The sequence below is a fragment of the Myotis myotis genome, unplaced genomic scaffold (genome assembly GCF_014108235.1).
Source record: "Myotis myotis isolate mMyoMyo1 unplaced genomic scaffold, mMyoMyo1.p scaffold_m19_p_2, whole genome shotgun sequence".
NCBI classification, from domain to species: domain Eukaryota; kingdom Metazoa; phylum Chordata; class Mammalia; order Chiroptera; family Vespertilionidae; genus Myotis; species Myotis myotis.
The window spans coordinates 212,842,113-212,868,673 of NW_023416324.1; the positions used below are offsets into that span (position 1 = coordinate 212,842,113).

The following is a 26,561-nucleotide window of genomic DNA, read 5'->3' on the forward strand; positions in this document are numbered from 1 at the left end:
ACCAAGGTACTTGCCCTTGACCAGAATTGAACCCTGACCCTTTGGTCCCCAGGCCGACACTCTATCCACTGAGCCAAACCAGCTAGGACTAGTTCCACATTTTATTTCTCATGGTGAGACCTTTTACAATTTGCTTAGCAGCTTTCAAATATGCAACATGGTACTGCCGAGTGCAGTCACCACACTGTCCATCCCATCCCCAGACTTATCTATGTCGTAACTGCATGTTGTACCCTTTAGTCTCCTTCATCCCTTCTGTCCACCCCTCTCCTGCCTCTGGCAACCACCCATCTGTTCTCGGTTTCTGTGAAGTTGCTGTTGTTTAGATTCCACCTCTGAGGAATCACACCATACAGGGTTATCTTCCTCTGTCTGAGTGCTTTCACTTAGCATCATGCCCTCAAGGTGCACCCACGTGGCAAGCGGCAGATTTCCTTCTTCTTCCGGCTAAACAGCCTTCCACGGTGTGTGGACATCACGTTCCCTGTATCTGTTCACCTCCGGGCGGGCTCTGGGGTCATCCCCAGGCCTGGGCTGGGGTGAGTGATGCCGCATGAACACGGGCGTGCAGATGCCTTTTCAGGCAGCAGGTGGTTCCCTGGGAGTAAACACCCGGAGTGGAGTAGCTGGGTCAGAGGTTCTCCTAATACTTTGAGGAACCCCCATGCTGTTTCCATAGAAGCCGCACTGGCTTACGTTCCCGCCAGCACTGCACGGGGGTTCCCTTTTCTCCACATCCTCACCGACACTTGTTATTCTTTTGTCCTTAAAATAGCCATTCTGACAGGTGTGCAGGGCTGTCTCCTTGTGGTTTTGATTGGCATTTGGCGGTTGATGAGTGATGTTAAACCCTTCCCCACGTTCTGTTACGTCCTGTTGGCGGGGAGGGCCAGCACGCACCCTGGTACACGCACTCTGGTTTGCTCCTGTGATGTTTTTAGATCACTATGTCTCACCCCGCGGTACGGTCTCCATTGGCTGACGGTCTGTCATGTACACGTAGACTGAACTGCACTGTGGAGCTGATCGAATGGAATCACTCTGCTGTGGTGTCTTTCAACTGGGGTGCTTTTGCTTCTACCCTCAGGGCCGTTGGGCAATGTCTGGAGACAGTGTGGGTTGTCACGCCCGGGGTCAGGGGTGCTCCTGGCATCTAGAAGCCAGGGATGCCAGCAAACAACCACCGTGCACAGACCCCCACAGCAAAGCCTCATCCAGCCCAGCGTGTCCATCGTGCCGAGGCCGAGACCCCGGCGGGCCACTCCAGCAACATCTCCGCGCTTCCGGGGTTTGTTCATAAGCACATCCTGTTGCAGCTCTTCCAGGCACGCGTCCGTTTTCAAAAATTCGATGCGTCTTATAGTAGTAATTGATGAGTAAGACTGTCTTCTGGCTAATTTTGTTCGGCAGGTTTATTTTTTTCCTCCCAAGTGATACCTGAATCCGGGCGAGCGTTACCTCTGGCCACCCACAGTCGCGCCTTGGTGAAGTGTGGCCGTGTGCCTGTTCCGCCCTCCCTTCCCTTGGCAGCCTTCTGATCTCAGTGTAGGACTAGGACGTGCTACAGCAGGACAGTGTCATTGCCATAGTTCTCTGTGCTAGGAACCAGCCAATCAGTGTCTATCCTTGCGTCTAAAGTCACTCCACCTTGGCCAGGCCAGCGTGGCTCAGTGGTTGAGCGTTGACCTATGAACCAGGAGGTCACGGTTCGATTCCCGGTCAGGGCACATGCCCGGGCTGTGGGTTTGATCCCCAGTGTGGGGCCTGCAGGAGGCAGCCGCTCCATGGTTCTCTCACATCATTGATGTTTCTGTCTCTCCTTCTCCCTTCCTCTCTGAAATCAATAAAAATGTACATTTTTTAAAAAGAAAGTTACTCCACCACCGTTGTGCCTGCTTTAAGGTAAAAAGCAGTATTCAATGTCTGCAACAATTTTATGTTTGATTTCATGTTAAAATAGCTCCTCTCGGACCCCGCAAATAGGCGTAGTACGGGTGGAATGGTCAAGCTTAGTGCAGAATGATGGGTTTCTGCCTCTGGGAGGCTCCGCCTCCTTCCTGTACCTGCGGATTGTTCTCCTTCACGGACATTCGGACATTCGTTACTTTCAGTTCAGGAGGATGAGAATTCAAATGGTTCCGCGTTAGGGAAATCCTTCGGTTTGCTAGGTCCTTCCCTCTGAGCCTCCAGGTTTTCTCACGGTGACAGGCACCCTGGGAAAGGTACCAACAGGAGTAGCTCGGTTCCAGCGTCACTTCCCCGCTGCCGGGTTTTATTTTGTTCAAGGCAGCGGTCCGGATCCCTTAAACTACACCACAGAGGACAGCCGCACAGCGCGGGGGAGAAAGCCTCCTTTCCCGTCCTATCGGGGAAGGTCTGTGTGTGTTCGGAGGGAAATGGGCTTTAATGTGTCCTGTCAGTTCTCTTCTGCATTTGTGAGTGAGAGAAAAACGAGAGCGCTAGAGGGTGGCCGTCCTGAGTTATTAAGAGTGATCTGGATTAGCCCGGCCGCCGTGGGTCAGCACCAGGTAGCCGCCGGTCCTTCCCATCTGCTTCTGGTTTGCAGGAACGAACAAAGAGGCGCGGGCTGTGTAGCCCCGTTGTTAGCGGGCGCCCCGCTCCCTGACAAAGAGCTGCCCGCTCCGAAGGCCCGGGAATACTTTTAACTCCAATTTACAGATTAGGCGAAACCTGTTAGGTTAAGGGTCACTGAAGGCAGTTGAAAAATTTCTTTGTGAACTTCCCAGTTTTCTGGCTGTTAAAGAAAATAATAAAATAACAAGAGCTCCCCGGTGCAAGAATTCCATAAAACGGAGAGTGGCGTGCGAGACACATTAATGGTTTCCATGCCCGATGAAAGCTGGGAACAGCTTTAAGTCATAGGGAATCAAATATCGCCGGTCCCAGCCCCGTGTGTATGTGTGTGTGTGGGGGGGGGGGGGGGAGGAGGGGAAGGGGCACGAGTGTGGGCGCTCTGCCTCTGGGGTCAGAGCGTCGCCCTCTCCAGGAATTCATGCTGCGAGTCTCAAAGCCAGAGAGCTTACCTGCTTCCCAGAAGCCTCCAGATGTTTGGGGAGACGTCCAACAGGACGGCTGTTCAGCTCATGTTCGTTTGGGGGAGGGGCGCACAGGACTGTGGTTCTTGGAAAGTTCTCGTCCGGTGGCTGGTGGCTGGCGGGGCCACCTCTGCAGTCTTCCAGACGGCTCTCATTATCGTCGGCAGTGACCGATGGGAGGCCCCCCCCTCCCCCCCCCCCCCCCCCCCGCGTCCTGGAGGCCTTGGAGACCACACGGGGACGGGCCCCTCATTGCCAGGAGCTAGTGTTTCAGGGAAAATAATGACAACGCCTTCTGAACACTAGGGCTTTCTTTCTCGTAACTCTCCCCTGCTTCCCATTCCCCCCCCTCCCCCAGCACTGGGGAAGCCACAGAGGGGGAAGTCAGCGTGTTCCCACGTCTCCTTAAGAAAGTCATCTGGGCTCGATGGGCAGAGATATTTCTAGAAAATGGGCGTGGGGCATCAGCCATCGATGCCTGGGGGCGCTGCGGCCTTGGGTGTAGACCAGCGGTTCTCAACCTGTGGATTGCGACCCCTTTGGGTCAAACAATCCTTTCACAGGGGTCGCCTACGACCATCGGAAAACACATCTATAATTACATATTGTTTTTGTGATGAATCACTATGCTTTAATTATGTTCAATTTGTAACAATGAAATTGGGGGTCACCACAACGTGAGGAACTGTATTAAAGGGTCGCGGCATCAGGAAGGTTGAGAACCGCTGGTAGACGGAGGAAAGTCAGGGTGGGGTGTTCCACCGGGATGGGGCTGAGTGACCCCAGGCACAGGGACACTTAGCGAGTGGAGAGAGGAGGGGGCGGAGGAGGAGCGGGGAGAGCTGGATGGCCGTGGCTTTGCCCTCTCTCTCGAGTCAGGACGCCGTGGCATAGGTTTCTCTCCCGCCAGCGTGTGAGGGTTGGCCTGTGTTTGGCTGAGGGCTGCTTCCTTTTCTCCTGCGGCTCCAGCTGCTGCCAGCGAAGACCCGCTGGGTGGAAGGCGGCCCTCACACAGGAAGGTGCTTCCCCCCGCAGGCTGCGGGATCGCCCTCTGAATTAGGAAACTTCTGGTGGCGTCCCAGTCGCCGCTCGCTGCGTGGCGAGCCACCCCAAACGGACTGGCTTCACGGCATAGTGACCATGTTATTCCTCGTTCCTCGTGGGTCCTGGGTGACCGGGCTGCCGTAGGCATATTTTGCTCAGGGTCTCATAGACTGTTGCAATCAAGTGGGGGTGGTTGGGGCTGGAGTCATCTGGAAGGTTCCTTCACTCCCATCTCTGGGGGTGGTGCTGGCTGTTGGCCGGCCAGGTGGCTGGAACACCTGCAGGTGGCCTCCCCGTGCGGCTTGGGCTTCCTCCCGGCATGGCTGCGCGGTGGGAGCGTGCTGTTTCCAGGACCGCCAGGTGGACGCTGTCTCACCTGCACAGGTCGCCTTGGAAGTCACAGCGCTGAGCTTGTGCTGTGGTCACAGGCGCATCCGGCTTCGAGGAGTGGGAACACGGGCCCCCGTTTTTGATGGAGACCCTGTCAGCGTCACCTTGTAAGGAGGGAGAATGTGACGGGAAATCTTATTGGGCCCTGGGTGCTCGGGCAAGTGTGTCGACATGCAGTGAGCCTGCCAGCCTCATGGTTGGCAGCCAGTGCATGGAAAGCAACCCAGTGGCTGAAATAGTTTAGCTGGAGATCATTTTAGTCAGTGTTGCTTTGGAAAATTGTAAGGGCTCGGTAATACACAGAGGGGAGCTGTTTTATTTCGAAATTCCAGCAAGTCTGCTATGAATGCATCATGCTGCAGGCAACATAGAGGTCATCTACTCATTCATTCATTCATTCATTCATTCACTTACTTGCTCATTCATTCAGTATTTTTTTCATTGAATATCCACTCACTGCCAGGTCCTATTAGGTCAGTTATTGGGTGGGAAATTCCATAACATCTAGAGTCGGGAAGTCTCTTAGAGACCATTTGCCTTCTTCACTCCCCAGTGCCTTGATCTGGGAAAATTGCTGAAGAAAGTCACCTCTAAAGTTACCCAGTGCTGGTGGCCTGGACACTAGGGAGAGGAGTTGGCAGAATGTTGGGGGAAGGGGCATGGTGGTGAGGCAGATGGCCAGCCTCTTTGTCTCTTTCTCTGCATTTATCCATCCATCTATCATCCATCCATCCATCCATCCATCTCTATCTGTCTGTCTATCCATTAATTTATCTTCATCTTCATCATCATCACCATCATCGTTTATTATTTGTGTGTGATGGGGGAGGCATGGGTGGCTCCCAGCTTCAGTACCAGCTTTCTTCTTAATTTTGAGTGAAACTCTTCTCAGGAATTGGTCAGCAAGCAGTTGAAAACCAGGTGACGGGCATAGGTGCTGGGCACATTCTGTTCAGAAGTGAGGAGCGAGGTGTGTTCTGGGTACTGTTGGCCCTGGCCACATCTCCTCAGGTGAGCACAGAGGACTTAGGACTGTCCCAAGGCCTCTCAGTGTCAGATGTTCCTCCCCCATCTTGATGGAGTCTCAGGTTCAAGTCAGACTTTGGGCCCTTGTGGGTATGTCCTGGGCTGGCCACTGTCCTTCCCCTGTGTTCCAGGGGCCGGCCTCAGGGACATGCCTGCTCACTTGATTGACTCACTCAGCAAATGCTTGCCGAGTGCCCGCCCCGTGACAGCCCTGGGGGCTGCGGGGGTTTGCTGTTCTCGGCCTGAGATGAACCTGCAGAGTCCTCTCCTTTTACACATGGACTATGGCATGGGAGTAGGAGACTTTGGGACTATGGCATGGGAGTAGGAGACTTTGGGACTATGGCATGGGAGTAGGAGACTTTGGGACTATGGCATGGGAGTAGGAGACTTTGGGACTATGGCATGGGAGTAGGAGACTTTGGGACTATGGCATGGGAGTAGGAGACTTTGGGACTATGGCATGGGAGTAGGAGACTTTGGGACTATGGCATGGGAGTAGAAGACTTTGGGTCACTGAGCAGGTGAGGGTGAAGCCAGGCTGAGACCTCACCATCCGAGCCCAGGCCTCGGACCAGGATGCTGCCCTGGGCCCTTCCTCTGAGGTGGTCCCCAGCCTCCCCCCCCCCGGGACGTTCGTGTCCCACACTTGCCGACTAGGAGTTAGCTGCACACTCCCCCTCCGTTGCCACCTAAGCCAGCCGGTCACGGCGGGGCTGGTGTGCGGAGCCTGGCATCGCCTTCCTCTCCCGCCAGTCTCTGACGGGGAGCTGCGCCCCGGGGAGCTGGGCAGAGTCCACAGCGCCTGGTCCCATCCGATCTACTCTGTGCCATTGGCGTGCCCGGTACCGCTTGTTTCCCTTTAAGATCCCGTGCTCTTCCAGCTCTTGTGTCTGGACCCACAGTCCCTGCGCTGAGGCCAGGGACTGGCGCTGAGGCCGGCATTGGCAGACCAGCAGATGGAACGGGGCTGTGATTGTCCTTCTGTGAGCACACTGAACTTGAACCTCTGCCCTGAGGGCAGGGATGGAGGAACACACGTCACCGACCGCATGGCCGTTGCCCACACCCCGCCCACACAGCCAGGGACACAAGCAAACGGCGGTCACCCACTGACCCCACGCGGCCTTGGTGTGGGGACCAGAGCGCCAGGGAGGAGAGGAAACGCTGCAGATATGTGTAAGTACCGGGAAGGGCGGAGAGAGAAAAGTTGCCAAATCAGACACCTCTGAGGTTTTGCAAACATTTCCAGGGCACTGCATTTTGCGTTCAGTGTTTAAACTATTGATGTCGGTGTAACTGCAGAATTATTTTCAAGAAAGCTCTCATATTTTGTTTTAAAGCTTATTTAATTCCATATATACTATATATATATGTTGTATGCCCTTATTATTAGTGATGCGCTGCAGGCATACCCATGCTACACCTTTCTTTATCCTTACATAAATAGACATTTATGTATTTTATATACAGGGTGTGGCAAAAGTAGGTTTACAGTTGTTCATATGGAAAATAAAGACTAAACTGTGTTTGGTGTACTCCCAACTGTAACCCTAATTTTATCCCCCCTGTAATATATATACACACACACACACACACACACACACACACACACACATACACGTTATATATATACACACACACATATATGTTATATATATATACACACACCATATATATGTTATATGTGTGTGTGTGTGTGTGTGTGTAATTGATTTTAGAGAGAAGAAGAAAGAGAGAGAAACAGCAACATGAGAGAGAAACATTGATCGGTTGCCGCCTGTCCGTGCCCTGGCGGGTTGAACCCGTCACCTCTGGGTGTATGAGGTAGTGATCCAACCAGCTGAGCCGCCTGGCCAGAGCTACGCCAGTTTTTAAATACGAGGAAGTACTACCAAGCCCCCTTCGCACACCGTGTGCAGCGTGACCCGTGCTCTTCGGCTCTCGTTTCTGGACCTACAGTCCCTGCGCTGAGGCCAGGGCCTGCCGCTGAGGCCGGCATTGTCTGCAGAGAGAACGATGCTCTCAAAACGGACCTGGCGATTCGATGGAGCGCGCACTGGGGACGCATCCAGCCACTGAGAGTTGCTGAGAAGTGGGATATCTGCCGGGTTTTGAAGTTATTCCCTGTGGGTAGAACAAGTACACAAGCTGCATGGTCACATCTCACCCTGAAAAATGATGCCTTTAGTCTGGTGTGAGACCTGCACCGTCGCATCCTTCCTTGTGCTCCATATGAGGAACAGTGGGCACGTTTGGAAAACAACTTCTACTTTATGAAATTTGGGCTTTAATTTTAATGGATAAAACTGAGACTCATAATAGAAGCTCCAGAAATGTAAAGTCAAGAATGAGGCATCCCCAGTCCCCTCTAAGGGTCTCTAGGGGACCCTTAGCGCCCTCTAGTGACAGCAATGCAAGCCGCTCCCAGGGAATTCCCTGCCGCCTGCTGTCCCCTGGCTGATGACCCAGTAGGGCACTGCTTCGGCCAGTAGGGGGTTGTTTCCTACAGCCCTGCGCAGGCAGGATGAGTTTTGTGGCTGTGAGTAAAGGATACAGTCACAGGCACTCACAAACGGTGCAAAGTTGCAGTGACTATATGTTAAGAGGGAGCATCTCCGTGGCCCCCCCCCCGCCCCCCGGAATGTGGGGACTTGTACTGGGATTAGGTGAAAGGTGAATTAATCTGTGTCAGAGCTTTGATTCCACTCAGCACGTTCACACAGAATTAAACGCACAGATGAATGGTGACCTGGGCAGAGCTGGGCTCCTTGATTTGAACTGCACTTCATCTAAAGCTCCTCTACCTCCTTATGCAGAAGGGGAGGTACAATATGGAGAGAGGACAGTGCAGAGGGACAGTGCAGAGGGGACAGTGCAGAGGGGACAATATAGAGAGGGACAGTGCAGAGGAGACAGTGCAGGGGGGCCAGTGTAGGGGGGACAGTGCAGGGGGGACAGTGCAGGGGGACAGTGCAGAGGAGACAGTGCAGGGGGGCCTTTGCAGGGGGGCCAGTGCAGGGGGGCCAGTGCAGAGGGGCCAGTGCAGAGGGGATAGTGCAGGGGGGCCAGTGCAGGGGGGCCAGTGTAGGGGGGACAGTGCAGGGGGGCCAGTGCAGAGGGGACAGTGCAAGGGGGACAGTGCAGAGGGGACAATATAGAGAGGGACAGTGCAGAGGGGACAGTGCAGGGGGGACAGTGGAGAGGGGCCAGTGCAGGGGGGCCAGTGCAGGGGGGCCAGTGCAGAGGGGATAGTGCAGGGGGCAGTGCAGGGGGGACAGTGCAGGGGGGCAGTGCAGGGGGGACAGTGCGGAGGGGCCAGTGCAGGGGGGCCAGTGCAGGGGGGACAGTGCAGGGGGGACAGTGCACGGGGGGGGGAGGGGCAGTGCGTGGGGGCCATTTCAGCAGCTCCATGGCGGGACTGTCACTCCCTGGCTCAGGTGGGGTAGGTGCCAGCTGGCGCTCCTGCGGATGGAAATGCGTTTATGAGGATCATCTTGCTGCTGGGCCTCGTTTCTGAGTTCTTTGTGGGAGAAACCAGTGAGCAAATAATAAGCGCATGCAGGATGCGGAGGGAAAGGCGCGTCCATCGCAGACGGACGGACAGCAGCCTCTGGCGCGGGCAGCGCATCTTCAATCCCAGCTTCTGGGCCGGTCCTGTCACTTGCTGACGCTGTAGTGCAATTGCTTATCTTCCCTGAAGAAGGACTGTGTCTATTTTTAAAAATGAGTTTATAAAATATTACTGATCAAGACAGAAATAAACATTGATGTCCCATATCTTATCAATGAGATTGATGCATGCAAGAACACATTCAAGTCTGACTAGTGATCCAGATGGAAGTTAATTTCAGCGGCCCCAGGTGACTTCTCAGGGTGGCTGGGGATGGTGTCTGAGGACGGGAACTAGACACAGGGGTCCAGATCGGAGCAGGGGACGGAGGAGCAGGACACTAGGCAGGGTGCACCCCCAAATCCTGGGCCAGGGGTGCTGGAGCAAGCCCATGGCGCCCTGAGGCAGTCAGGTGAGTCTCACCTCGCTCTCTGTGTGCCCCGCTCTGTGGACACAGACCTTCACATGCATTCAGTGGTTCCCAGATGGAATGGCGTGGCCAAGAAGTAGGTTCCCGGTGGCCCGTGAGGAGGAGAACACGCAGTTAATGAGTGATAATGCAGGAGTGAACTGTGTCTCGCGTCCTCACGGCTGTAAACTTGCTGTTGCAGCAGCGTGATCATCGACACAGGCATGTCTGCAGGTTTCTTTCCTCTGATCGGCCGGGTCAGAATCAGTGCTCTGCTCTCGGGGTATTCTTTAAAGCAGGGGTCCTCAAACTACGGCCCGCCGGCCACATGCAAATACAAATATTGTATTTGTTCCCGTTTTGTTTTTTTTACTTCAAAATAAGATATGTGCAGTGTGCATAGGAATTTGTTCATAGTTGTTTTTTTTAAACTATAGTCCGGCCCTCCAACGGTCTGAGGGAGGGTGAACTGGCCCCCTGTTCACAAAGTTTGAGGACCCCAGCCGTGACCAGTCGCCACAGGCAGAATCCCGGTCCCGGGTCAGTCCTCCTGTGCGTCTGGAGGCACGTGGGATGGAGGAGCCGGGCTGGCGACACTGGCCACGAGAGCGACGCTTCGGAAACCGTGTTCATGGAGGCCGTTGCTCCACGGCGTCTCTGAGCCGGGCTGACACGCGCCTCGCAGCGAGGGAAGTTGCGCCCATGGTGTTGAGAAGCTGGGGACGGAGGGTGTGATAATTTCCTCCGTTTCCATGCGCTCAGAGCAGCCCAGGCGCTGAGGAGTATTCACCGCCAGAGACAGTGGTGAAACAATAGTTATTCACATTGTAATTGGATTATTGCTTCATGAGGGGCTGGGAGGGTATCTCACACACACACACACACACACACACACACACACACACACACGCAGTCTTACCCAATGGCGTGAAGCTGCGCTCACAAAGTCTGCTTTGAACAAAGGAACAGCTGGCCCTAGCTGGTGTGGCTCAGTGGATAGAACATCGCCCTGTGGATGGAAGAGTCCCAGGTTCGATTCCCGTCAAGGGCACTTGCCCGGGTTGCGGGCTCCATCCCCAGTAAGGGGTGTGCAGGAGGCAGCCCATCAGCGATTCTCTCTCATCACTGATGTTGCCATCTCTCTCCCTCTCCCTTCCTCTCTGAAATCCATAAAAATCTATTTAAAAAGCAAACAGAGAACAAAAACACACACCAGAGAAACAGCTCCTAAGGAGGGAGCAGTGGGTGACGTGGGGCTGGGCGTGCCCCGCGCTGCCTGCTCTCCGCAGGTCCCCGTGGCCACGGGTGGAAAAGTCCCGCGGAGGATGGAGATTTCCACGGCGCGGCCGGTCCAGACGCCCAGTCCTTATCTGCGGTCTCAGGAGGTCTTGGCACGAGGCCCTGGGGCATCCTCCTCGCAGGAATCTCATGAATAATCCACACGTTCTACGTTTTCAGATCCATGTGTCACCGTAGGAACAATACGCTGCCCTCTGCTCCCATTGTTTTGCCCTTAAAAAGTCTGGGTGTCATGGGCCGGTCCCAGCCTCTGTGGTTTTGATGTGTGTGGAATGTGAGTTGATTCACAGACTTCCTGGCTGCTAGCCTGACCTCCCGGCACCCAGTGACTGGACAAAGCCCTGTCACCCTGCTTCCTAGTGCCGCCGGCGCACCTGGCGTGGAGAAGGCCCTTCATCGGTATTGACGGGGCGGGTGAATGTGGAGGGAGGACCGTCAGGAAGCACAGGTGTCTCCTGGTGTCTTATTGCAGTTAATAAGGATTAATGGTAGACAGGCAAGGATTGTGCAGTTGGGTGTGCACACACATAGAGGCTGACAACTACGGGGATCATGTGCTAACGTGATACAGATATTTACAAAGAACATAGAAACTTATGTTACTGACATACGTTTACATTAAATTGTAATGTATGTTTGTTGTAAATGTTTTGAAAATATAGATGAACCAGCCTGGCTGGCGTGGCTCAGTGGTTGAGCATCAATCCATGAACCAGGAGGTCATGGTTCGATTCCTGGTCAGGGCACATGCTTAGGTTGTGGGCTCGATCCCCAGTGTGGGGTGTGCAGGAGGCAGCTGATCAATGATTCTCTCTCATCATTGATGCTTCTATCCCCCTCTTCCTCTCCCTTCCTCTCTGAAATCAATAAAGACATTAAAAAAAGAAGAGGTGGAGGACAGTCGATGCAGACACACATTGTCTCCCTTGGTGCCAGGTAGGGGGATAGCAGAGCTGGTAGTAACGTAGCTCCCACTGTGGGAGCATCAGGCTTCCGTTAGCTGCCTGCTATCAGCTCCCTCCTCAGAAATGAAGTGGGATTAAAAGTAGCACCTGTTTAAAAAATATATATTTTTATTGACTTCAGAACTCTGCATTAAATATTTGGAGACTACTAGGCTGGGATGCTGTGGTGCCGTTCTAGGACTCAGCAGTTATTCTCTTTGAAGATGATGAGAATCAGTCAAACATTGCACCATTCGAAAGGAAGATTTGTTTTTTTATGATTCATTATCTCAAAATTAGCTTCTTCTGAGATCACTTTTTAAGTTGATAAACATTTTAAAAATCAGACATAATGAAATGTATGGATATGAATTTAGGAAATCAATCAAATAATAGTACCTGGTTATGTATTTTTTCTTTATTCTTATTAAAGAATAAAAACACACACGTCTATGCATTTTACACGAATACACATGCACATGCATTTTGCCTCAATTAGAGAGAAAACACAGAGCCAGTGATGTACGTGACCCCAGCAGGTGGAGTAACTGGGTGAAGTGAGGATATTCAGAGTTCTTTGCATTATTTTGTGACTTTTCTGTAAGTTTAAATTATGTTCAAATAGAGAGTTTAAAACATGTCAGTGTTCAACGAAGAAGTAGTTCCCATCGGAATGCCAGGGCTTCCTGCTGCCGAAGCCAAGGGCTTGGAAATTTACCAGGTCAGGGTGATGGGACCACATGGAAGTCTCTTCCATGGCAACGGCGTTGGCAAAGGGGTCCTCCTGAAGGAGTTATCCTCCTTAAGGCTGCTTCCTGAGAATCCACACTAGAGCCCTGCCTGTGTGGGTACCACAGGCGACACTTGAAATTGATGCTTCCTAGGAGAGCAAACAAAGAGCCTTGTAGGGGTGGGGGTGGGGGAGGTGAGAGGGGGGTGGGGGAGGTGAGAGGGGGGTGGGGGAGGTGAGAGGGGGTGGGGGAGGTGAGAGGGGGGCGGGGCCAGCCAGTGGATCAGGATAAAACAACTCAGTGCTTTGAAATTTCAGTGGAAACAAAGTTTTAATCAGCCGGCCACCATCTCCTTCATTGTTCAGAGATGAAAAGGGCGGAAGTCCACGTCTCTTCAAACCATGGGCGCTGGGAATGTGTCAGGTTGTGATTCTTACGCAGACCGAGACTTATTTTCTCTTTAGTTTTTCCTTCCTTTGTGTCTTTATGTCTTTCACTTTCTCCTTGGCCTCTGCTTTCTTGCCGTCCCTCCACCCTCTTTCCTTCCTTCCCTCTTCCCTCCTTCTCCGCGCTCTTCCGCCTCCTCCGTCTATCCTTACCTCGAGTGGGGCAATCGTGGGACAACAAAAGCCGCAGGAGCTCAGGCAGCTGATGGAGCCCTGACACACGCAGGCCCGGAATCTGAGTGAAATCAGCTCGCTGGACATGCGCCCCCGAGACCAGGCGCTGCCCGTGACTCCGGGCCCGGTCCATTGTGTCCCGTGGGCCCCTGTAGAGACCACACCTCTTGACTGGGCCAACTTTCATGTAGCCAGATTCAAAGCAAAATGTTGATTCTTCCAGAGAACGAGTAATTTCCTGAAAATGAGTACTTAAAGGCCTGCCGTCCTCCAAGGAATGTCCAGGCCTACACGAGCTGGACTTCCTTCGGGTGGAAAACAGACGCGTGGCCCTGAACTTTCGGGTCCTGAAACACTGGCTCAGGCCCTGCAGGGCATGTCTGTGGGCAAGAGGGCCGGCAGGTCTGCATCTGAGGCGCGTCTGGGTGGAACCAGCTCTCTGCCATGTTAAAAAGTGTTCATCATGATTTTAGTTATTTGCATTTTATTTTTTCTCCTTATTTTTAAATAAATTTCTATTGATTTCAGAGAGAGAGAGAGAGAGAGAAACATCAGTGATGAGAGAAAATCATTGATTGGCTGCCTCCTGCACTGCCCCACACAGGGGATGGAGCCCGCAACCCAGGCATGTGCCCTGACCGGGAATCAAACCGGGACCTTCTGGTTCATAGGACGGTGCTCAACCACCGAGCCACGTTGGCTGGGCTAGTTATTTGCATTTTAAATAAATATTTGAGAACAAGGATTTGACAGGTTTATTTTTCTCTTTATTTCTCTAGCTTCCTTTAATTCTAGAGTCTTGGTATTTTCAATGGGTTTATGGTGGAGCAAATAGAAATGGTGTGTTTGGAGGGAAAAAAAGAAGCGATTTTGGGCACTCCCCTGAGATGTGGACTACATGAAGGTTGTTAAAAACCTGCAAGCCAGTGGCCATCATGGAACATCGCCCTGAAATAAGCTCTACCTGCACTTTCCTTTCGGGTGAAGGAAGGAGCAGAGGGCGGGCTCCGGTCCTGGGTCTGAGTGGAGCGGCAGCTCCAGAGGCGGGGGCGGCGCAGGCCCGGCACCGGCAGCAGGTCCCCGAGGTGCCGGCGGCCCGTGTGAAGCCACGCGGAGTCCCGCCACATCTGCATCCTGCCTCGGCGCGGCCTGTCACACCGGCACGCCGGGTCACACCTGCTGTGGCCGCCCCAGTCCCAGGCAATGGATGCCCTTTTTTTTTTTATTAAAAAAAAATCTCCTGGCTGCATATCATCAAGAAAAACAACATTGTTTTCGGGGTCTCTTATCTCTCCACTCCCAAATATCCTGTTTCTTCGGGTTGGGCGGCCAGGACCAATAGAAAGCTCTTCCTGCCATTGGCTGACTTCATTTCCCAGACTTAGCACAATCTCATCCGCTCTAAACAACCTCATCCAAACTACTTTCTGGTCAGAGAGAAGCAATAATTATTATTAACATTGATTAGCGATCGATAAACGTGATTGCATTATGGCCAGCACGATTAAGGTAAGCAGAGGGCACCTTTTTGCTTGGCAGGAATCTTGTGCTTCTTGTTCTTTTCTCTGGTTTCCTTTATCAAGGCAGATAAGTGAGGATTGGGCAACACCCCCACGGCCACAATAGAGGACAACAAGATTTCCTTTGCACTGCCTAGTAAATTTCCTTTTTCCTACTCCAACCATCCGCAAGGCTTAAAAACTTCAAACTCAGAAAAAAATTGGGGTTTCTAAATTCACGGTGGCGTGCCGTGGCGGACTTTTGCGAGGGCTTTTCGGAGCGCGTCTGAATTTTCCTGCTTCTTTCACTCTCCCTGATGGTCCGGACGGGCGGCCATGGACCCGGAGCGGCTGGAGGGCAGGGTCCGGGACAAGGATGGGCCTGTGGACGCGGAGTTTTCGGATGCTCTGGGATGACGCCCGAGCATCAGGGTTGCCCGCCAGGCCCCGTGGAAGAGAAGAGGTCCCCGGCCAGCGGCTGCTGGGCATGGGACGGACATGCAAATGCTGGCTTGCTTTTTGGACCCTCCATGCTGAGAACGGAGTGTTCTCATAACTCAGGCGGTGGTAATTGGGTTTGCTGCGTCATGTGTCCGTCTTTAATAAAATGCCTACTTTTCTGTGCCCTGGGAGTAAACTTCCTTCTCGGCGATGTTTGCTTTGTGGGGGTTGGAGAGGCATGGCCTGTCCGTGCTCCGTGCTGGGGGCTGTGAGGTCTGATGTGTTTTTCTTGCAAACGTGTCTGGTGTCTAGTGTACAAAGATGAAGGTGGACGTGACTCTGTCGGTGGGAACCTAAATGCGGCCTCACTCTGGAAGTGAAATGGATGTCACTCTTAGTGCAAGCCAGCGGCATGGAGTCCGTGAAGTGCCAGGCTGTTAAAATATGTTCCCGGCCACCGTGCCTTGGTGACGTTTGTAGAAAAGGGAAAAGTCGCCCGAAAGGAGGAAAAATATATAGTTTTTGGTAGCTGCGTGCCTTTTGTTCGCTGGCATAGAGGTGAGGAGCATTCGGGTGTGTTTTCATCACCGGTTTTAGTTCACTTGAAAGCGCATGAAAACGAAAGTTTGCCCAGAATTGGGCCCAGGCGTTTTCAGGATTCCTCCTTGGTTCGGGGCTTCCTGTCATCTGAACGCTGGTGGGAGAGGACTCGATGAACGCCCACCCTATGAACTGCATTTCAGAAGCGCTGTTCAGGTTTTACTCCTCAAGGTTTGTTTTAGTTCTCCACGCACGTTCAATAATGCATCAGAATACTCGCGCATCAGAGACTTTGGCCTTAGGCAGACTTTTCTTCCTCTGGCTCCGGGTTTACAGCCTGCTGAAATGTAACTCCCAGAGCGCAGGGGTGGAATCGGGGGTGGCGTGTGCTCCATTTCAGCTATACGAGTAGGAATTATTTTATTTTATAAGCCAGCATGCTACCCTCTTCATTTTATTTTCGCCCTTAATTAAGTCCCTATGTCACAGCAGTTAAAGCAGATACTCTTTGTCATCCTTGAATAGCTTGAGTGCGATTTTATGTGTGTTTGTGTGTTTCAAAAAGGCCGTGCATTAAAGGACATGAAAATAGCAGACCATCCTTCAGAATGTGGGTGCATTCGCAACACACACCAGTGTTACGCTTCTGAAGATCGGAAGCTGTTGTTGGAGCTGGAGCGTGTGTGGCTTTCAGAGCACATTTCGGGGCAGAGCTCCCACTTGTCTGGGGGACCACGCTCGCGGTCCCGTTTTATTGCACTGCGTTATCTGCGGATTGTCTACGTCTCAGGCTGACTTTTAAAATGACGTCAAGTGAATTCTTTTTAATCCGTTAAAACAGAATGGCCCCTCTTTATAGGCAACTTCCTCCAAGATATGTTTCTGTTTGCCTTCCTGGGTAGAGTCAGGAGATGATTTTACCGACGTGCTTATAGGAACAGCCGTGGACCGCAGCTTTTATTATGTGAGTGCAGAGCTCCCATCGGCGTAGGGCAGGCTGAGGCTGTCCACTGGGTCTAGGACGCAGTCTTCCCTACAGGCGGTGCCAGGCTCACACACCCTGCGTGTTCTGTTCTCTCAGTAAATAAACCAGTTGGCCCATTAAGTGCCAGAGGTGCTGCCTTTGTGATGTGGCTTTGTGATGTGGCATGGCACAGCTGAGGGGGTTTTGGCGTGACTCTCGGGCCCCGTGAGGCGTGATGACAAGCTGAATGTTTCGATGCCGCCTTTGTGACCCTCACCCTTCTTTCCCCGTGCTGGTTTGGAATCGGGAACACACTGTTTATGGGAAGAAGTAAAGGAATTTCAGGAGCTCACGTTTATCTCTCAGTGTTCCTGGATTTTGAGATCAGATTACGAGTTGTAATAAAGCACAAGGACATTGAGGGTGAGGTCCCTGCATGCAGTTCACAGGTCAGTTTGGTTCTGCGCCTTCCTCCGCTGCCCCACAGAACCGCGCCCTGTTCTCTTGTAGACAGCAGGGCCCGGTCGCCCTGGGACTCTTTTGTGCTCCTGCTGGTATTGTTAATCCACCCCCAAGAGTCCCCTGATCCTCTTCTTAAGCGGCAGGCCGCTTGGGAAGTCTGTTGTGGCCACGGTCCCCTCTCAGATGCTGCTTTTGCCTGGAGACGCTGTATCTAGTGAAAGTCTTGCTCTCCCTGGACTCCTTGGGTGGTCCAGGGACCCCGGTAACAGTCCCTGATTCTAGAGTTTAATTCAGCGGTTCTCAACCTGTGGGTCATGATGCCTTTGGCGGTCGTGATGCCTTTCACGGGGGCCGCCTAAGACCATCCTGCATATCAGATATTTACATGACGATTCATAACAGTAGCAACATTACAGTTATGAAGTAGCAACGAAAATAATTTTATGGTTGGGTCACACCATGAGGCACTGTATTTAAAGGGCCAGAAGGTTGAGAACCACTGGTTTAATGGTCTCGAGTCTTTAAAAAAAAGGGGGGGGGGGAAATGTGGGGATTTTCCTTCATCCCAGCGACCTGGTGCTGAAGGAGGAGGAGAGAGCCCGCCCAGCACACAGCAGGCCCGGATCCCACAGGATATGGAAAGTTACCACCGAGGCTTGATGAGGAAGCAGATATTACTGTTTCCAATCAGTTGTTTAGATGAGTCACTTTCTCTGATTTAACAGAGGTTGCCGGGTTTGATGGTCATTGCAACCTGCAGTGTTCATTTAAAAACAGACAGCCCCTTTTACATGCTTCATGCCTTGCACGGAGCGGGCGCGCGCTGATATCGGCTACTAGGCGTGAGCACAGAAAGTTATTGAAAAGCTAAGGGTTCTATGAAGAAAGTTCATCTCCTAGGGGTTTTTAAAAATATTTTATTGATTTTTCACAGGGAGGAAGGGAGAGGGATAGAGAGTTAGAAACATCGATGAGAGAGAAACATCGATCAGCTGCCTCCAGTGGGTATGTGCCCTTAACCAAGGTATATGGCCTTGACCGGAATCGAACCTGGGACTCTTGAGTCCACAGGCTGACGCTCTATCCACTGAGCCGAACTGGTCAGGGCATCTCCTAGGGTTTTGAAATGCTTAATAGCTCTGGGTGTATGGTTTTTGTCAACCCACCAGCTTATGTGGAATAAGAACCGTTTCATCTCTTGTTGTGGGGAGGGGTGGTCTGTGACAGTGGAAGGCATGGGACATGAAAGATGCCACCATCCTGCTCTGTGAGTACCAGACCCCCAGAGGAGGCCCTGAGAGTGGAATTCCAGGCCATTATTTCAATGGCTCGCGGTGTGCACTGCGGCGGGGCTCGGGGACACGGTTTGGTGTCTGAGCCCCTGTGCGCACTCGTCCCGGGCATCTGACTCAGTGTCCCGGAGAGCGGATGGAGCCACTGAATTTGTGGATATTCTTTCCCATTAAGTACATTCATGTGGGACTGCCAGGCTCTCGGGGAATTTTCTGAAACGCCGAATTATTTCTTAATTATATTTTCTTTAAAGTGATGATTTCACAATTTTTTTTTTGCAAAACACACCTTTATTTAAAAGAAAACCCTCACAAACACACTCCTTTATACACTTGTTGGTGGCTCCTGAAAAAGCACATGGTGAAATGAAGTGAATAAGGGAACAGCCGTTACCGATGCCTCCGGGGAAACCCTGCTCCTGACTCAGCCTCTGAACCAGCTCCCTCCTGGGAGCGCAGCCCGCAGCAGAGAACCCCACTGGCCCCAGGAGCTGGCGGGACGGCCGATGCGGAGGGGACACAGGCTCCGGCCGCAGGGCAGCTGGGGTTGGAGCTGCCCTGGGTGTGAGGCCTCTGAGAGGAGGCAGTACAGCCCCCAGGCCCTTCCAGCGCTAGGGGTGTGCTCGATGCTCGGCTGGGCAGGGTCTTCTCTCTAGAGCGAGGGGAGCCCCACCTGCTACAGGGGGCTCATCCCTCCTTTGGTGAGGACAGGATGGAGGACAGCTGTCCTCTTTGCTTATCTTCTGTGGCCACAGACACACCTGCATTTGAATCCGTACAGTCACGTGACCCCGGGCAAGGGACCTCGCCTGTGTGACCTCAGTTTCCTCACCTGTGAAAGGGGATTTTTAAAGGCTGTCCCGGGCTGGTGCCAGTGAAGGCTGCAGAGCCTCTAGCACAGCGGTTCTCAACCTCCCTAATGCCGCGACCCTTTCATACAGTTCTTCATGTTGTGGTGACCCCCAACCATAAGATTATTTTCGTTGCTACTTCATAACTGTAATTTTGCTACTGTTATGAATCGTCATGTAAATATCTGATATGCAGGATGTATTTTCATTGTTACAAATTGAACATAATTAAAGCATAGTGATTAATCACAAAAACAAAATATAATTACATATGTGTTTTCCAATGGTCTTAGGTGACCCCTGTGAAAGGGTCGTTCGACCCCCAAAAGGGGTCACGACCCACAGGTTGAGAACCGCTGCTCTAGCAGGTGCTCAGCAGATGGCAGCTGCCGTAGGACAGTCCGTTCCTAAGAGATCGCACTGGCCTTCTGGCCGGGCTCTGAACTCTCTGCTGTTCCGTTGCCCTGCTTCAGCTGTGAAACCCAGAGCCCTCGGAGTTTAGCCTAAAGCTTTTGAAGAGGTAGAATAGCAGGTCCCCTCTGCATGTCAGGGCAGGCACACGGGCCTGGGAGGCCGCAGCCGGGGGAGGGCAGGAGGAGGGGGCCTGTGGTGTCCTGGAATAAGGGTGTGACAGGGCAGGTACTACACAGTGGGCAGCGGTGGGCTCTGTGCTGAAGGAGGCAGAGCCTATGACGCCCCCTGTCCTGACTGGGGCGGGAGCAGGCTCCTGGAGTGCCGGCAGTCCTTCTATTTCAGGAATGCTGAAAAATGCACTTTGTTGTTTTTTTAAATGAAAAAACAATAACAACATTATAAAGTCAATGCAAATTGCTCCTCATTCCAACCAGCCAGAGAAAATGACTAACATTTGGTGTGTCTGCCTACTGTGTGTTTCCCTCTGTCCTTCTGTCTACCTGTCTTGCTTTTCTCGGTTAACATTGTTTCACAGACATGTCCCCAGGTCACTCAAAATATTTGGTAAGGGTAAGCAGGCTTTTTATGCTTAATTATATTCCTTTAAAATAATATTATAATTTATTTAACTGACATCCTGTTGTAGGAAATAATAATGCTTTCAGTTTTTCACTAACTAGATTGCAGTTCAACTTCTGTCTAATTTTTTAAAACTCATTTTGTTAGTCCTGTGTCTTAAGGAAAGGACCTATTGGACCAATGGGTATACATAATTTTTTAAGTCTCTGCCAAATTTAAATATTTGCCAAAAAAAAAAAATTGGCCCATGTACTCTCTGGGAAGGCTGTACCAATTTCCAGCTCTTCCAGCCGTAGATGAGGCTGGTTTCTTTGTACTCGTAACAACTCTGGATATTTTCCCCCTTTGAATCGTTGCCACTCTGACCGGCAAAGCTGGAATCTCATTTCTATTTGTATTTCCTTAATTACAGGATTCCGTTACATTTTTGGACCGTGAACCCCTTTTCGCAAGTGGCCACTGTGACCCCTGGGCCTTTTTCTTATTCATCCTTCCATTCCTTGTTTGATCAAACTTCTTTCCCACATCTTTCCCCTATTGAGCTTGGCTGGGGCATGTCGTATGAAGTTTAAGATCATTCCTCATTCTGTCCGCTCTCTCCCGCTTCGCTTCTTTCCTGTCAGCACATTCCCCTGGCGTAGCTTGTGTTTGTGGACGTTCTCCAGAAACGTCACGTGGACCCATGTCAGCCATCGGACCCGCGTGCAGTGATCGGCTCTCCGTCGCTTGGGTGTCCTCAGCAGTGACTGGCAAACTGCAGGGGTTCCGTAAAAAATTGCTGAAAAAATAAGTTTTCATTAAGATCCTCTGAAGCCCTGAAGAGGAAAATGGAGACATTCTCCCCCAGCGAGGAGCTCATTCTGAAGTTCTAAGCACAGTAGTAGAATCATTCTTGTGGATGTTTAAATAGGAGTCGTGTTGCTTTAGAGATAGTTCTCCGAGGTAAGTAAAAGTGAAATAGAATTGTGTTGATGTTTAAAAGAGCATCGAAAAGGCAGCTGTTGTATCTCGAGTTTATCATCCCCCTGAACACCCTCCTCAGAACCGCTGGTTCCAGGCCACGCCGTGCTGGGCGCTCCCACCCTCTCATGTGCTACTCACGCAACCTGGGTGCTGCTGCGTTTGTACCAGTAGAGACAGAGGATTAACGAGGCTGAGAATGTTGCTCGAGTCACACAAATCTCTTCGTTTCCCCTCAGTTTATCATCAGATCATCTCCTTTTCCTGCGCGTTGCCCTAGCCTCAAATACTAAACTCCGGTGCAGAAAGAGAAATGATGTATTCAATGATATAGTCATGCAGTTCATTGGCTAATGAAAAGGATTGGAACTGGCTAATGTACGTTACTGCTTTTGTGTGAACAACGACAACAACAAACCCAGGCAGCAATTATTACACGTTCGGTGGTGAATCAAGAAGAGGGGCCAGAACCCTCAGGCCCCGAACCCTGCGCCAGACGCTGTGTTTGCCTGGGGACCGGGTTCTTCCCGTATTTGGTAGTTGGCCGTTTCCAAGAGGCAGTGGCTCTAGGTCCCGGACCAGCTGCTGATTGAAGTTTCCTCGTCCCAAGTGTCCATTTCCTTGCTCTCGTCTTGGGACTGAAAATGCAGCTCCGAGCTTTCCACCCGGTGTCACCCAACATGGAATTGACTGCGGGGGGAGGGGGGGAGGCTCAGAGGTGGGGGGGTGGGGGGTGGCGGGGGAAGCCGCTGCTGACCACAGATAAGTTCAGGGACATTTAGAAAAGAAGGGCCAAGGCCAAGCAGCGTCATTCATTTTAAAAGCCACATCACAGTCCAATCAGGACATTGCCATCAGGGCTGCTGCGAGACAATGCATGTCGAATCCCGGAGAACAAAAGAAAGAACATTTAGAACATGTTCTACATCGGACCCAGCCGCCTTCCAGGCATTCTGCCTTGAGGATTTAGCATCTTTCTTTCCATATTGTGGTGTAGCCAATTAATCCTTTGGCATCGCACAAAGCCAGCACTGAAGAGGGAATTTCTCCCTCAACCCCCACTCATAGTCCCCCCGGCGGCCATGCATTCAGAGCGTGGGCCGACAGCGGTGGGCCTGCCTGAGTATCTTTGTTCAAGGTGAGCCCTGTGCCGGTGCTGCTCAGTGATCACCTTAGAGGAAGAGGGGCTGTTGAAACAACACTCCAGAGTGTGTCAACACGATTAGTTTGTGTCTCAATTTGAGGTAGATTTCCCAAGATGTTGCTCCAAGTTTAGAAAGAAAAAAAAGTGTATGTGGTTTTATATTGCGAAGTCCTCTCTGGATCTCTGTTGCTCGTAGGTGTTACCTGATGTGCCCAGAGCGTCAGAAATGCGGAGGGTGGAGGGAGCAAGCACAGCCCGTGTCTGTCTCCCGCCCAGGGAGGCCCTGGGCGCCTTTCTCCAGGGCCTCCTTAAAATAGCCTCTGGGGGGAAGGGCTTGGTCTTATCTTGCTCCCACGGAAAGGGAGGCGAGAGGCAGAGGCTGGTGGGGGACGTGGGGAGGGAGCGGGTGGCTCCCGCGTCCCTCTGATGCTATGTGACCTCAGCCGGTAAACTCGCCCCTCCTGGCCTTGCTTCTTCCCGGGAACCAGGGACATGGGCTTCCTGACCTTTCACCCTTGCCCAGTCCCCGCCCATGACACCTGGGCCTTTCCCTCTGATACACTAGTTTCTGCTCCTCGGGGTTGTGGCCAGATGAATGGAGTTGGGTACATTGTTCGCTAATTTTGTTATTCATTCCATTCAAATACATTTTCCTTGTAGGACTAAAATCAGGAAATCCATACAAGCTCTGTTTTTCTTTCCATTTCTACGACAGTTTGTGAATTGACATTTTTTAAAAGCCAGTTTTCCTCTGATGAAATAAAAACTCTTACAGAATAGTGAGTGCCCGTTGCTCCAAGCACTTGGTCGGCACTGCTGACTTGAGACAGGGCTAGGAGAGCTTGCTGCTGGGCGGGCCGTGGCCCCTGCTCAGCTGGCCCGGGATGACCTTCGAGCCTTTGTCACCCTCTTTGTCTCCGCGCTTCTCACTCTCACACCCCTTCCCTGCTCGTCCTCCTGCTTTGCAAATAGCTAATAAGCCAAGGGGAGATTTTAAAAAAATATATTTTTATTGATTTCAGAGAAGGGAGAGGGAGAGAGAGATAGAAACATCAATGAGGAGAGAGAATCATTGATCGGCTGCCTCCTGCACACCTCACACTGGGGATCGAGCCCTGACTGGGGCATGTGCCCTGACTGGGTATCAAACTGTGACCTCCTGGTTCATAGGTTGATGCTCAACCACTGAGCCACGCCAGCCGCGCCCAAGGGAGTGTTTTATAATGTGAAAGACAGCCATGAGAATGAGGGGCTCCTAGAACATCTCATATGTTCAGGGGTTCCTCTCAGACCTGCTTTCGTCCACTTCCCTCTGCCTCTTGCCAGGTGGGTCACTCCCCTCATCCCAGGATGTGGGGGACAGTTTGGCTGCAAACCGGGAGTCTGGACCAAAGAAATAAAGAGATGGAGCAGGAGGCTCAGCCTGGGTGAGGCCCAGCATCAGCAGTAGCTGTGCCCCGGCTTGTGTTCTACCTCTCAGCTTCATCTCGTGGGAACTCCTAGAATCAGAAGCATGTTGATATTCACATGTAAAATAAGAATATTGTCCAAGGTCAAATGTAAGTGACCTTGTGAGCTCTCTGACTTCCGGATTATCCATTCCACCATGTGAGTTAACACGGAATCTTGCAGACTTTACCTGTTCCTGGGGTGGGGAACATCCGGCCCGCGGCCGTAGAAGGCCCTCAAAAGCATTTGGTCCGGCCCTGCCGAGGCATTAATTAGGGCTGAGGTAATGAAATGTTTGACCCAATGTAGCAGGCTAATCTTTAGGTTGATAATCAGGCTAATTTTTAGGTGTATGGCCCCCGAAAGATGTGATAAATATCCCAATGGCCCTTGGCAGGAGAAAGGTTCCCCACCCCTGTAACGCTCAAGCCTGCGGACGGCCAAGCCTGGGCCAAGCACGGTCCAGAAACACGGTTGCCTTGGCTAGAGGAGCGTCCCCCCGGGAGGGAAGCCGCCCCGTTTCTTGGGCATCTGAGAGGGCCCCTTCTGTGCTGCCCAGAAGGCTGACGGCGGTGACGGCCTCTCCTTTGGGAGCCCAGTCAGATGGCAAACAGCTCTGATCAGAAGCTGCTGATGAGAAAGTGCACGTGCGTGTTTTCCAGCCTTGTCCTCGGAGATGGAAAACATCTTTTTTTAGCCCCGTGTTTACTGCCCTGGTAAACAGCAAAATGCTGCTGTAGCAATCACCTCGAGGATAAAGGGTCCGCAGACAGATACTTCCTGCGCTCACTTCCTCCGCCCGTCGCCAGCCCCCAGAGGCACGCGGGGCGGGAAGGGCTCCCCGTGGACGCTTCCTCTGCGGGGACTCATGGTCTCCTCTCCAAGGGGAATAGCCTGTTGCTGCAGATGTTTGGGCAGGATGCTCCGCCGCGGAGGAGGTGAAAATACGATGTTTCTCAAGTAATGGCTTCAGCCCCTGCTCCTCACCTCGGGCTGGCCCACTGGCTGGCTTTTACGGCGATGACTGTAACTGGACTAGATAGGTCAGTGCTAAGATCTGTGCCCCGTAGGCATCTCAGATGGTCGGTGGCCTTGTTATCATGGAGATGGATGCAAGCCTCTGCTTTTGTATGTGTTGGGAAATGAGCCGCTTTGAGCTTCGGTTGAAGGTTTTCTCTGTGGTTCGTCAGGGTAACAGTCGCTTGAGATTTTGCTTTCCTGAGCTGAGCCGAGATCACCAGATTTGGGTACAACAATCTCAGGGCACAGATTGTTCCCGGGGCTGATTTTACACTAGTTATTAAAGTCCAGCGGAGGCATTGTTTAGGTCCTTTGAACCAAAGCAAATAAAACCATAACACACAAACACCAAACAATAGGGAATCATCAATTATCCATCCACAGGATATGTCCTTACCCGACTGGCCCCTGTGCAGGGGAAAAAACATATCAAGTCAATAAACAGTAGCCCTGAACAATAAACTAAATAAAATAAATAGCACCTGAAAGCCACACAACTGAAGCGCTGGCCAAGCGCCAACGAGCGATGTTTACCTCTCCAAGCACGGAAGCCCACGGCTCCAGGTCGCCCACGGAACCGTCAGAAAACCCAGCAGCCGCTCACTGTTGGCTCCCGTCTTGGTGAAACGCCTCCTTTGATGACAAAGGGCCTGTGAGCTTTGCCCTGCAATGGACCAGCGGACTGTCCCAGAGAGATTCCCCATCCAGCACCTCGCCCGTGGGTGGGGATGACTGACAGGTGGGGAGGCAGGTGTGTCTGACCCTGAGAAGCTGCCAGACGTGGTTCCATGTAGTCACGTCCTGTGAAGGTGCTAGTCCATGAATACACACCAATGACTGGTCTGCACACTCAGTACACATATTTTGGTTGAACTGATGGTGAAGTTACCCAAAGAGACATTCTCTTGGGAGGACTCACTTGTTAATATACTTCAGCTTCCTGTAAAATCTCAGGACCCTTCTGTTTGAAGGAAGACTGCTTGCCTCTCTGTGTTTGTTCCCCGGATACCTCTATGGGACAGCGTTGTTAGCTTTTAGGGAACTCTGGGAGGCATTCCTGAATCTCCCAGCATGCTTTGCACAGTGACAGCTCAGCCCTCCCAAGTCCTCGCTGGTCCCAGCGCCCCAGATCTCGGCTGTGTGATGCTAGTGCAGGACCATCCAGCCGAGACATGCCTCTTTGACGCCAGATGGAATGGCACCCCTGTTGGCATTCCCCTGGAAATCACCTCTCTTTGCCTGAGGATTGGGGCGGGGGGCAGGGGGTTTGTATTATTTTCTTTAGCCTGGAGGGAATACAGGTCCGACCTATCCATTGAATAACAGATTGTTCAAAAACAACAAAATCAAACTGTGTTCTTTCCCCCCATTTTAAAACAATTTTGGAGGGAGATTAGGAAATAAACATTTAGAAAAAGAAAAGAAAGTGATTGGTATTACACCATCAAGAATCTTTTAAGACTTCATTCTTTTGGATTTAGTTTTTTTTTTCCATGCACACAAACATGTTTTTTAAAAAGTATAGTAAAATATTAACAATAAAAATAAAAAAATAAAAAGTATAATAAAATATGAGAAATCAGACTCATTTTTGATAGTTCTTTTCCACTCCCTTTTTTATAGGATAGTGAAGAAAAGAGGAGTCAGGGTTGCATGTGATACAATCTCCTTTAGTGACCAAGGCCCCGTATCTCCTCCTAAGGACTCTTCTTACGGAGCAGAACACTAGTGCTGGGGCAGGCCTGCCCCCACTGCCCTGGCGAGCTGACTCTTTCCCATGCCTCAGTTTCCGCATCTGTAGAATGGACTCCATA

The 26,561-nt window shown here is 51.8% G+C and overlaps 1 protein-coding gene across 3 annotated transcripts in view; it reads left to right on the forward strand.

The window, feature by feature from the left end:
- ERG (ETS transcription factor ERG) overlaps positions 1-26,561 on the forward strand; it is a 153,280-nt gene that overhangs the window by 45,620 nt on the left and 81,099 nt on the right. Inside the window, exon 1 of one of the 3 annotated variants that reach the window (XM_036351277.1) lies at positions 14,481-14,641. The exons of 1 other annotated variant lie outside the window; for it this stretch is intronic. Coding sequence is in view for 1 of the 2 variants with exons in the window: in XM_036351276.1 (XP_036207169.1) it covers positions 14,624-14,641 (18 nt within the window). In the remaining variant the exon portion in view is untranslated. Of the gene's footprint in view, positions 1-14,480; positions 14,642-26,561 lie in introns of those variants that run through there. One more of the 3 variants, XM_036351276.1, reaches the window with a different exon arrangement.